The sequence below is a fragment of the Kogia breviceps genome, chromosome 15 (genome assembly GCF_026419965.1).
Source record: "Kogia breviceps isolate mKogBre1 chromosome 15, mKogBre1 haplotype 1, whole genome shotgun sequence".
In the NCBI taxonomy this organism is placed as follows: Eukaryota; Metazoa; Chordata; class Mammalia; order Artiodactyla; family Physeteridae; genus Kogia; species Kogia breviceps.
Window position 1 is genome coordinate 12,740,678 of NC_081324.1, and position 12,524 is coordinate 12,753,201.

A 12,524-nucleotide genomic window follows, 5' to 3' on the forward strand; every position below is an offset into this window, starting at 1 on the left:
GAAACATTTAGAATAATGTAAACTTTCAACAAGACCTTAAATAACTCATTGAATATGGTCAGTGAATGTGATATTACACAGCTATTAAAATGATGATTGAGAGGGAATTCCCTGGTTGTCCAGTGGTTAAGACTCGGCGCTCTCAATGCCAGGGGCCTGGGTTTGATCCCTGGTTGGGGGACTAAGATCCTGCAAGCCGTGTGGCGTGACCAAGAAAAAAAAAAAATGGTGATGGAGAGTTATACTTATTTGAATGAAAATACATTTGTACTATATGGTTAAGTAAAAAAAAGTGAGATACAAATGGTGCCATTTTGGTTTGATAGAAATATATATATATTATATGCATTTTATATATCTAATATATATGTGGGAAAGAGAGAGAAATTCTTGAAGAATACATATCAAAACGCTTCTGGTGATTATCTCTCTGGGTATCAGGAATACAACTAATATTTTCATTTTTATCTGTTGTTTCTAAACTTCGAACTACAGATACGTAATACTGTAGTAATAATAATAATAATAATAAAAGATAGCACTGATGAAAATGTGTCCCTGCTGTTCATTAAATTGGTGAGTGCCCAGCTAGGGCTGAAACGGTTACCTGGCTGGATGTTCTGGGAGGGAAGCTGGAACAGAAGAGGCTAAAACCACTTCTAGCTGTCTACACTCTGATCCCATGAAGGAAGATGGTGACATTGGAAAATGTGCCTAAGTTCTTGGCACACTTTGTCAGGCAAATGGGGTTTTTCAGGACTAGTGCTTTCAATTTTTTTGCAAGGCTGTTTTGTTTTTGATGATGAGAATGTCTTTTAAAACCAGAAGTTATATTCTTAGTACTTGCCTCTTTCTATGCCTTCTTAATGAGCGACAGCATGAGAACTGGAATCTTCTCATTTTGTTCCCTGCTTTGGCACATAATACTCTATACAGATACTTGTGTCTGGACCTGGAAACAGAAATAATATTTGCCTCTCATCCCACAGGGTACCCCGTAAGGTCCATGAGGCCAGGGGTTTTGTTCGTTTTGTTTCAGAGCCCAGAAGAGGACCTGACACACAGAAGGCACTCGGTAAATACCTTTCGAATGAGTCAGTGAACGTTGCCAGAGTGAAACAGGCAACTTGGAAGAAGCTGGTCTGCAAATACATGCTTTTGCTGTATTCGTTTTACTTAAGTTTAAAAACATGAGTTTGTAAACAGAATTCCAAAAACTCATTTTTTAATGTAATTAATTTTTCAAATGACTAACATTCTTTAAAAAGCAGGTATGATCATCATACCAGCTTGTGTTCGACATAACCACTGTTCAATAGAACTTGCTGTGACAAAAGAAACATTCTACATCTGCATTCTCCAGTATGGTAGCCACTAGCCATATGAGGTCTGGAGCACTTGAAATGTGGCTGGTTGAGAATGAGGAGGTGGATTTTACATTTTATTTAAATCTAATTTGAATAGCCACAGATGGTTGGTTGGCTACGATATTGGGCAGTACAGTTCAAGACTGAACTTCTTATCCTAGTGTACGTGACATGGTAAATACCACGTGTTTGCCAAGACACTGTGTATAAACATGATCGGGTCTTGTACTGAAAGAAGAGGATGGAAATAACCCCAGGAGACCAGTATGCATGACAGTAGAGTATTTTTCATAAATTAAAAAAATGTCTTTACCACACACAGCCTTCCTAATCTCCAGTGGTCCTGCTTCCCTCTGGACATGCCACAGATTTAATTGTATCCAAGATAAGGTTTGTAAGAGTTACAAAATCCAAAGCAAAGACCTGTGCAGTGCACATGTCAGCATTAGAATGAAAAGTGCAATTTGTATGAAAAGTCTTATTTTTACTCTAGAGTAGTTGACGATTCCACAATACTGCTTTGGTAATGTTAGTGATAAAGGTTTTTGTTTGTTTGCTTTCACTTAAAAATCCCCACATTACCTTCAAAGCAGATAACGGTATCGAGGAATTAAATGAATGTAGAACCCAGGCAACCAATCAGAAGAGCCCCCCACTGCCTTCCTCAGAAACCTTCATAAAACATTCATGCAAAGTGTTCTCCTTTAAATTAACTATTTATCTTAATTCTTCATCTTCTTGATGTATGACTGTCCTATGGCCTTTCTTAGTGATTTAGATATTACTGTAGGTCAAAGAACAGAAAGCAATTTCAGAGAAAAGCAAAAATGGAGGAAGAACACAAAGTGAATATATTTTTGTGGAATTAAACTGAAAAAAATTGTTATAACTTTATGATGGATTATAACCAGTGGTTAAATGAGTGCAATCACTTCATTATAACTAAGCTGCTCTAACAAAAATACCATAGACTGGGTGGCTTATGAACTGCAGAAATTTATTTCTACAGTTCTAGAAGCTGGGAAGTCCCCGTTCAAGGCACTGTCAGATTCAGTGTTTGATGAGAGCCTCGTACACAGACTTTTTACCACGTCCTCGGGTGGCAGAAGGGATGAGGGAACTCTCTGGGGTCTCTTTTATCAGAACACTAATCGCATTCATGAGGACAGGATCACCTATCAAATCACCTCCCAAGGTCCCCCTCCTAATACCATCACATTAGGGATTAGGCTTCAGTGTTTGAATTGCGAGGGGGGGACACATGCACTTTGAATGGATATTCTGTCCACACCCTTGCAAAATTTTATAACATCATGCATTGACTATTTGGAAAATATTGGTTCCCTGAGTTGTAGACTTCTTGCAAAATGTTGACCCATTTCATTACACAATATCAAAAAACCACATTCATTATTATCCACACCAAACTCATCTGAAAAGTCTTGAAGTATTGGGATGCTCTCAAGCTTATGATGCCCGATACGAGATTTTAAAAAATCTAATTTTTGCTTAAAAGCTCAAAGAAACAAATATTATCGGTTGCTTTTCCTTGGTGTGACAAGCTCACTTGGTTCATTTTCAAGAAAATGCCCACCAAGCAGTCAAGTCTGAATAACCCTAGTCGCCAGCTGTTCTTTCAAGTAAAAAGGATGTTCCATGAAGAAAGCAGCTAGTTCAGCTCACCACTTAAATGGTGGTACAAGCGCTTTTTCTGGAGATAACCATGATGGCTGGATACACGGCAGAATGCTTTCTGCATACTTTCTATTTCACCTTCTGTGACTTTCTGAGTGGGCCCCTGTACCCTATAGATGCACAAGAAACCCTACTGGGGTACTGGAAGGAAAGAAAAGAACTTCTACTTATATATAGTTTTCATCTCATCCTTTTGTCATTTCTATTTTTGTGTATGGTTTATAACATACATACCATACGGGAGCTTATGTTTATAATTCACTTATAAATAAATAAATGCACACTGGGGTGCATGCTCAAATATTTTACTGGTGGAGCATGCAGTCAAGAAAGTCTGCGGACACCATGGTGAACAGCCAGGGTGAAAACACCTCATTGAAACAGGCTGGATGAAATCCTGTGGATGTCAGAACACAAGCAGCAGGTCACTTTGCCTTTCCTGGCCCGGAAGAGCGTGAAGTAGGTGGTGTAGTGCGAGAACGTTGCCCCTCCGTCCTTAGGGCCTGTGCTGCCTTCGCTGTGGAGTGAGTGATGGAAAGTCCCTCTTTGGGAGCTACCGCCAGGTCTGGACCGTCTGTCGCATCGAAGGAATTCCTGCTGCTTCACTTGAATGTCCACCCGGAGTCACTGCCCTCCGCTGTAGCCTTCACGGCTGTACCTGCCCTGCTGGTCCTACTGCTTGGGCCCTTGAACCTTCTGCCCTCCCCACCTTCCAACCCCACCCCACTGAGCCTGGCCCTGAAGCAGGCACATCTGGTTGCAGTCACAGAACAAAGGCTTCCCAAAGCCTGCGGGATCTTGTGGCTTCCGGTCCCACAGGGCCGTGAGGTACCTTGGGGGCTCGCGGGGAGAGTGTGCAGTGCCCCAGGGCTGACCACACGGCTGAGCCCCGCCAGCTGTGAGGCCACTTGGCGCAGGCAAAGCATCTCGACCTTCCGCAGTATCTAGCCAGCATCCCTAACCCCCTACTTATGCCCCCGAGTGTGGGCTTTTGGGCCCCAATGGACAGACAGCTTGCTGTGTTCAGACTCACCCATTGCCTCTGACAACTGACTTTTAAAAATTACTGAAGCTTACTGACTCTTTCCCTGAGACTTGTCACCAGGTTGCCTTAAATAAGCACGAGTCAGTGCAAAGAATCCTTCTCAAGAGGGACCCCCCTCAGGTACAGTGGGGCGACTAGAACTCGACATCTCACTCTGAGGGTGGATGATGTAGCTGGTCAAGGCCTTAAATGCTTTCCAGAAAATTCTTTCTAGGATTCATTTCATTTCATCCCCTTTCCCTCACAACGAGCTGTTAAGGATTTCAGTTATACAAGAATGTGATTACCTTTTCAAGATAAGAAGAGCTTTTCTGTTCTCTAATCTTTCCCAGGTAATATACTTCTGTATTTTCTTCCCTGGCTCCATCCCCAGGCCCAGACAAAGGCCTTACACATGTGTTTACATTTCGTTCTAAGACACTGGTTTTAGCCTCCCCATGGGTTTAGGGACCTGATAGGAAGGAACAGTGTATTTAGAGTAGCTTTCACTTGCTTTTCATCTTAGTTCTTAAAAATGCTTCACCTTGACAATGATGCAGTTAGTGAATTGTTTATATGGGAGCGTGTCCTGTTGTTCTCCTGAAAGACACATTACTGAAATCTCTCCAGCCTTCCAAGCTTTCTTTTTCTCTTTTCTCTTTATGGCTAGAGGGGAGGTTTCCCTCTCAGGCATTCTGACTCATTGTGTTGTGCCTTTCTCCTAAGAGCCTGAAGCATGTTTATTGGAGGGTGTGGGACACAACTGCATATTCTATCTCATATCTCAGCAACGCTGGCAAGACTTTTTTACCGCATTACCACTCATTCCAAATCTTTCTCTTTACCTGATTTCTAGATCCCAAATAAAAATCCAATGGATGCAATAAAAGGTTATATTTATCTATGAGACCCACAAAAGGTAGAGTGTTATAATAAAAGGTGAAAAACGTAAGCCTTGAAGACACAGAGATTTTAAAGGTATATGAAATAATAAAATAAAAATAAATTCACAATCAAATACTAGAAACCCATACATGGTCGAAGAAAAAACAAGATTTTATAGCTTACGAATCATTCCTCCTCCACAATATTCATATTTTTTCTCATGAGGCTCTTGTTTCACTGTGTTCTGAGTATTTACATGGCTTGTTCTATATTCGATTTTGGTTACTCAGGGATAAAAACCAGGTTTTGTTTATCCCCGTGTCTCCAGTACCCAGTACTGTGCTTAGAAAACAGTGCTTGCTCAATCAAGGTTTATTAATGGGAAGAAGAAAAGAAAGTGTTTCTGAGAGAAGAATGCAGAAAGCCTATTGAGGGAGAAAATCAGAGTCTAGCACATTAACTAAAAGAAACTCAATGACTTTCTGCACCACAGAAAAGGTTATTTCATGCAGCTACAATGCCATGTTTTCCTTCCAGCTTATTGGAAATGCACCAAGGATTACCTACCAGACTGAGAGAGCGGGGCTGACAGAGTGGAGAATGGGATCAGACTCATTGCAGTTCGTGAATTTCAGCGTGGTGTTTTTCCCATCCACGATGTCTTGTAGGCTATAAGAATGAAAGCAAATTAAATTAATCACCAAGTGTAAAATGGCTTTGAATTCACCAGGAATAATTTGGGGATATTTTGAAAAGTTAAGACGAGCAAAAGAATCAGCCCAAAATAGTAGGTAATTTAATGGTCTTTAATAGGAGCTGGAGGAAAGAGAGCTTTTACCATCATCACCATCATGATTACCGTCCTCAACACCATCATCAAACAAGCAGAAAACAATGTCACCGTTAGTACACAGGCAGACATCTTCATTAGGAGATGCATTTCAGAGTTAGACGCCCTTTTCATCACTACATTCAAGAGGCCAATGAGGTAGAGAGGTAATGAGATGTAGCATAGTGCTTGTTTTACACTGTGATTTTAGGAGAGTCATTACCGAGAACCTCCACTGATATAAGATTCCCCAAGGGGTTAGTATGCTGTTAATATGGAAGGAGATGGAATTCAGGATTTTTATATCTTCTGAAACAGACGGTTATAATTTAAACTTCATGAAATACCGGAAAGAGGAAATGCAATCAAAACCCTTAAAGTCCTAGTTTCTTATTTTCCAGGCCAAAGCCTGCTGTATAGTTGTATAAATAGTTCTGAGACTCTCTTCTATTTTTCTTCCTTCCTGGAGATAATCCACAATGTGTCTGCCTGGACACATCTAATGGTTAGCCAGATGGCATTCCAACATCCCTTTTCTAAAAGTTTGAGCTCTCAAAAAAAAAAAAAAAAAAAAAAAAAAAAAAAAGGGTCTTCCCTGGTGGCGCAGTGGTTGAGAATCCGCCTGCCGATGCAGGGGTCACGGGTTCGTGCCCTGGTCCGGGAAGATCCCACATGCCGCGGAGCAACTAAGCCCGTGAGCCATGGCCGCTAGGCCTGCGCGTCCGGAGCCTGTGCTCCGCAACGGGAGAGGCCACAGCAGTGAGAGGCCCGCATACCACAAAAAAAAAAAAAAAAAATAAAAGTTTGAGCTCTCGTCAGATGCTCTGGAATGATCTTGAGCTGGTGGGGCAGGAGCAGCATTAAGTGTAGAAGCTTCGGAATGAAAGGAAGGGAAGAGCATAAAAGAATGCCTTGGGAGGGATATTTCCTTTAAAAGGCAGAAAGAACATTGGAGGGTGAGACGAGTAAAACCCCATACGTATTAAATCTGTCATGATCCTTATGACGCAGTGTTGCCCTGAGCCAGTCTCAACATTATCAACGTATCTTAACAGCAGTGTAAATGCTATATTAGGGTTCATAAATCTTTCACAAGCAGGCTTGTTAACTGCATGACTTTCCTAACTGAAGTCGAACAGGTTTGAAAGAAAATTATAATGGTTTAAGCAAAGCTAATGAGCCTTCCCTTTAGGCTCATTATACTGGCTTCATACCAAACTAGGATGGCCATTATAAATAAAGCAAAACAAAAACAGAACCAGAAAATAACAAGTGTTGGTTAGGATGAGGAGAACTTGGGACCCCTGTACATTGCTGGTAGAAGTGTAAGACGGTACAGCCACTGTGAAAAACAGTTTGGCAGTTCCTCTAAAATGTAAACATAGAATTACCATATGATCCAGCGATTCCACTCTTAGGAAAAGCCAGATGCTTTTCCAGGAGACCCCAAACCTCACTTCAGACTCACGATTTAAGGTGGGAAATTAACCCAGAGCTTTAGTTTTTTTTATTTTTTATAAAGCATTTTATTTTATTTTTTAAATTTCATTCATTTATTTATTTATTTATTTTTGGCTGTGTTGGGTCTTCGTTTCTGCGCGAGGGCTTTCTCTAGTTGTGGCGAGCGGGGGGCCAGCCTTCATCGCGGTGCACGGGCCTCTCACTATCGCGGCCTCTCTTGTTGCGGAGCACAGGCTCCAGACGCGCAGGCTCAGTAGTTGTGGCTCACGGGCCCGGTTGCTCTGTGGAATGTGGGATCTTCCCAGATCAGAGCTCGAACCTGTGTCCCCTGCATTAGCAGGCAGATTCTCAACCACTGGGCCACCAGGGAAGCCCGAGATTTAGTATTTTAATTTACGGCTCTACTGTCTGTGAAAACACACCCTTCTTATAAACACTTTTTATTCACATCCTCCCAGAGACAGTACAAAAATAAGCTATACACCGATCACTTAGAGGTTAGTGAATCACTCAGCACTTCAGGTTTGGTCCTGAGTGTAAGTTTTTTAAGTGTATACTTCAATGATTTTAGTACATTCACAGATCTGTACAACCAAACTCTTTTTTTATGGCTGAATAATATTCCATTGCGTGGCTATACCACATTTTGCTTATCCATTCACTCACCGGCAGACATTTGGGTTGTTTCTGCCTATTGTAAATACTGCTGCTATGAATACTCATGTACAAATACTTGTTTTCAGTTCTTTTGAGTATATACCTAAGAGTGGAATCGCTGGATCATATGGTAATTCTATGTTTACATTTTAGAGGAACTGCCAAACTGTTTTTCACAGTGGCTGTACCGTCTTACACTTCTACCAGCAATGTACAGGGGTCCCAAGTTCTCCTCATCCTAACCAACACTTGTTATTTTCTGGTTCTGTTTTTGTTTTGCTTTATTTATAATGGCCATCCTAGTTTGGTATGAAGTGGTATCTCACTGTGGTTTTGATTTGCATTTCTATAATGACTAATGATGTTGAGCATATTTTAAGGTGCTTGTTGTCTATACATCTTCTTTGGAGACATGTCTATTCAAGTCTGGCCATTTTTAGATTGGGTTGTTTGTGTTTTAGTTGTTTAAATATTCTAGATTCTAAACACTTATGGAATACACTACAGATATTTTCTCCCATTAGCACAGATCACTATTATCTGGGCTGAACAGGAGACACTGCTAAAGATCTTGCAGACTTGAAAAAGATACTATAGGGACTTTCCTGGCGGTCCAGTGGCTAGGACTCCGCACTCCCAGTGCAGGGGGCCCGGGTTCGGTCCCTGATCGCGGAGCTGGATCCCTCACGCCGCAGCTGAAGGATTCTGCATGCTGCAGTGAGAACCCCGCGAGTCACAACTGAGACCCAGCACAGCCAAATAAATAAATATTTTTAAAAGAGATATTATAATTCTAAGATAATATGTGTGCACTAAAAGACATGTTCCAGAATGGTCATAGTAGCATTTTTCATAATGGCCATAAATTGGAAACAATCCCAAATATCCATCAACAGTAAGAGGGATAGTTATATACTCATGAAACAGAACACTGTGATGTCAATGACAATGAACTATTGCACCCAAAGTAACACTGACATATCTCACAAGCATAATATTGAGCCAAAGAAGCCAGATCCTAAAAAGTATTTATGGTACCATCTCAGTTAATTTACATGTAAATGTAATACAAGGTTCAAAAACAAACAGGCAAAACTACTCCATTATGTAGAAGTTAGGATAGTAATTATTTTTCCAGGGGTCGTTACTGGGTGGAGGATAGGAAACGAACTGGGAGACCTGGGGGTGCTAAGAACGCCCTCTTTCCTGTCCTGGGTAGTAGTTCCACTAATGTGTTTACTGTGTGAAAACTCGTCAAGTTGTGCATTTATGACCTGTTCACTTTTCCATATGTTATGCTACCATAAAAAAACATATTCAAACAAACAGATCTTCACTTTAGCCTTCTGTACTTAGGCTCCCGGGAGCTGAGTTCTGGGCAAACTAGCTGTTACCTAACTTGAATCTCTCTTCATCTGTTTCCACTTTCTTTTCCTTTTGCCCTGAGCAGCTGACAGACAAACAATCCAGCTCGCGCTTCAGACTGTGTGGAAGCTTCTCGTTCCCAGTACGTCTCCGTCTCTCTCTGTCTCTGTCTCTTCGGAGACTCTCAGTCTGCTTCCGTCTCCTCCTCTGCCTGCTCCACTTTCTGCTCTTCCGTGCCCTGCTCTCCCCTGCCTTTTTCTCCCCATCCCGCTCCCCTTTCTTTCTCGTCTTTCCCCATTTCTCTTCTCTTCTTCACTCTCTTCGTAAGTGACGTATGTGCAGGGCAGGGGAGGAAGTCTGCTGCTTTCACTGCAGAAAAATTTACACTCTATACTCTCTGTTTAAAAGCAGTTAAGGGGTTTCCCTGGTGGCGCAGTGGTTGAGAATCCGCCTGCCGATGCAGGGGACATGGGTTCGAGCCCTGGTCCGGGAAGATCCCACATGCCACGGAGCAACTAAGCCTGTGCGCCACAACTACTGAGCCTGCGCTCTAGATCCCACGAGCCGCAACTACTGAGCCCGCGAGCCACAACTACCGAAGCCCGTGTGACTAGAGCCTGTGCTCCGCAACAAGAGAAGCCACCGCAATGAGAAGCCCGCACACCGCAATGAAGAGTTGCCCCCGCTCGCCGCAACTAGAAAAGCCCACCAGCAACAACGAAGACCCAACACAACCATAAATAAATAAATAAATTTTTTTTTAAAAAAGCCAATTAAAAAAAAAAAAAAGCAGGTAAGTTAAAAGTACTCATTCCCTGAGAAGCACTCTAGCATTTAGGTTGTTCGATTTTAACTTTCCAAGTTGAATGCTGCTAAAATACAAATTGTAAGAAAATGCCCCGCATATTAACAAAGATTGCCTCTGGGTGGCAAGATTATAGGTATTTTTTATTTTCCATATATATATTTAATATATATATATTTCTGATTTTTAAAAATTTCTACATTCTTTATAAATATTTTATTAAGATGTAACAAATTGCCATGTTTGTTATTAATTCTTTTAGGCTTTACATATTTTTTAATTTTGGAAATTAAATCTTTTAGAAAAAATAAAATGTTTAGCCAGTTCTAGTGTTCCTCTCTGGTGGTATGGAACATTCTAGACAGAGAAAATAGCTTGCACCAAATCATGAAGATGGGAAAATAGGAGGAGATATGTACAGGGAAAAGCAAATGACTTTCTTTGAAGAAAAGCAAGACTAAGGAGGTGTGTCAGGTGACCTATGAGTCTGGACTTAATTTCACATCCAGTGGGTGCTGGTGTCTTAGCAGCACCGTGACAAGTGAGGATACTTAAAAGATTACTCTGCAGTGATGCATCCACAGGACTGAAAGGGAGATTTCCTGGTGGTCTGGGGTGTGGGTACTGGGATCAGGATCCACTGGAATAAGGCTGATCTCAAGATTCTCCTGCTGAAAACTCTTTTGTGGCTTCTCACTGCCCACGGGATCAAGTCCAAATGCTTCAGGTGCTGTAAAATCCCTGCACATTTTGGCTCCTACCTGCTCCTCTCACTGGCTGTCCGGTATCTCTGCGCTCTGGCCATGTGAGCTGTCCCACATTTCCGCTTTCACGTCTGCTGTTCCCCCTTCTCTCAGCACGTGGCCCAGGCCACCCCTGCTAATCATTCAGATCGCAGCTTCACTGACCCTCCCACGGAAACTGTCTCTGAACCTCCGATGGGGTTAGGCCCTCCTGTTACACGCTCCCAGAGCTCCCTACAGCTCTCCTGCGCGCACTTGTCATTATTCACATATTTGTAATGGTTTCCTGACGGCCTGTAACCCTAGGAGGGCTGGAACATGGGGGCTGGGGGTGCTCCCTTAACATGTTCTAGGCGCAAATGCATAGCCATAGGCTTTCAGTAAATGTTGACCAGTGAACACGGAGAACGGTGATGAGAGTCTTCCGTTAGGATGATGGCAATGGAAATGTCAAGGGCAGGAGGGTAAATATGAATTTATAAGTCCATGCTTGCCCCTCTCCAAACTGAACACTCTAGAATAGGGGGTCGGCAAACTGTGGACAGGACCAAATCGGGGGTGCTGCCTGTTTCTGTAAACGCAGTTTTGTGGGAACAGAGCCACGCTCGTTCATTTAGGTGTTGTGTACATCTGCTCTCCCACTAACCAGAGGTGGGTAGTTGCCTGTACAGCTTAAAATATTTATTATCTGGCCCTATGCCAAAAAAGCTTGCCAACCCCTGCTCTAGAAGAAAGGTTGCATACAGGTTCATCATAATAACAGTGGTTATCTTTAATCCTGTGCCAGAATTACAGATGAGCTTTATAGTCTTAATTTTCTGCATTATTCATATTTTCTACAAAGAACATATATTATTTTTATGATCTGTAAAACAATAAAAGTTATTAAAAAACAGATTGAGTACCCCACTAATTATTTTTAATTTTTAATTTCTGTATGTTTTATACATCTTTCAGGGAAGAACTTTGTTAATCAGAGCAATTTTCCTTGCTGGCTTTGGAGAACATAGGAAAATAGCCCTAAGAGCTAGACGAAATCTCTGTTACCCTCATTTCCTGCAGCAGTGAGACAATGTCTTTCTGCTATTTTGAGCCTAGCTTTTGATTCTGAGTTCAGAGAATCAAGCTGAACATTTCTGTGAAACTTGGATTCCAATAAATGTATACCTGTCACATACCATACACGTCCACGGTCAGTATCTTGATGAGAACACTGGTTATTCTCTAGCAATATTCTGATTGGAACTTATTTTCTATAATTTAGTAACAATTATTAATATTAAGTAAAACTGCAAAACAGACACAACTCTTGAGTGACTGCAGATTTTTTTTAAAGTGTTAACAAATGACTTTAATTAAAACAGAAAACGAATAACCCAGATCTTAAAAACAAGGTCCAATTTCCCATTTATATAGATACTGCCCTTCTTCCTTTCCTTCCAAGAAGTCTCAAAATGATTGACGTGATTATTATGAAAACTTTCTGCTTATAATTTTCCATTAGATATAAGCTCTGTGAGAACAGGAACATTATTGTCTGTATTGTTCACAACTGTGTTCTGGTGTGTAGAACCATAATAAACACACAGAAAATGCTCAATAATAAACATTTCTTGGGCTTCCCTGGTGGCGCAGTGGTTGAGAATCCGCCTGCCGATGCAGGAGACACGGGTTCGTGCCCTGGTCCGGGAAG

The 12,524-nt window shown here is 41.6% G+C and overlaps 1 protein-coding gene across 2 annotated transcripts in view; it reads right to left on the bottom strand.

Annotated features, from left to right (window-relative positions):
- Nucleotides 1-4,966: 4,966 nt before the first annotated feature.
- Nucleotides 4,967-12,524, bottom strand: part of TNFRSF11A (TNF receptor superfamily member 11a) — a 118,207-nt gene continuing 110,649 nt past the window's right edge. Inside the window, exon 10 of one of the 2 annotated variants that reach the window (XM_067016045.1) lies at nt 4,967-5,640. In XM_067016045.1, coding sequence (XP_066872146.1) covers nt 5,603-5,640 — 38 coding nt within the window. In that variant the 3' untranslated portion in view covers nt 4,967-5,602. The remainder of the gene's footprint in view (nt 5,641-12,524) is intronic. The other variant, XM_067016044.1, reaches the window with a different exon arrangement.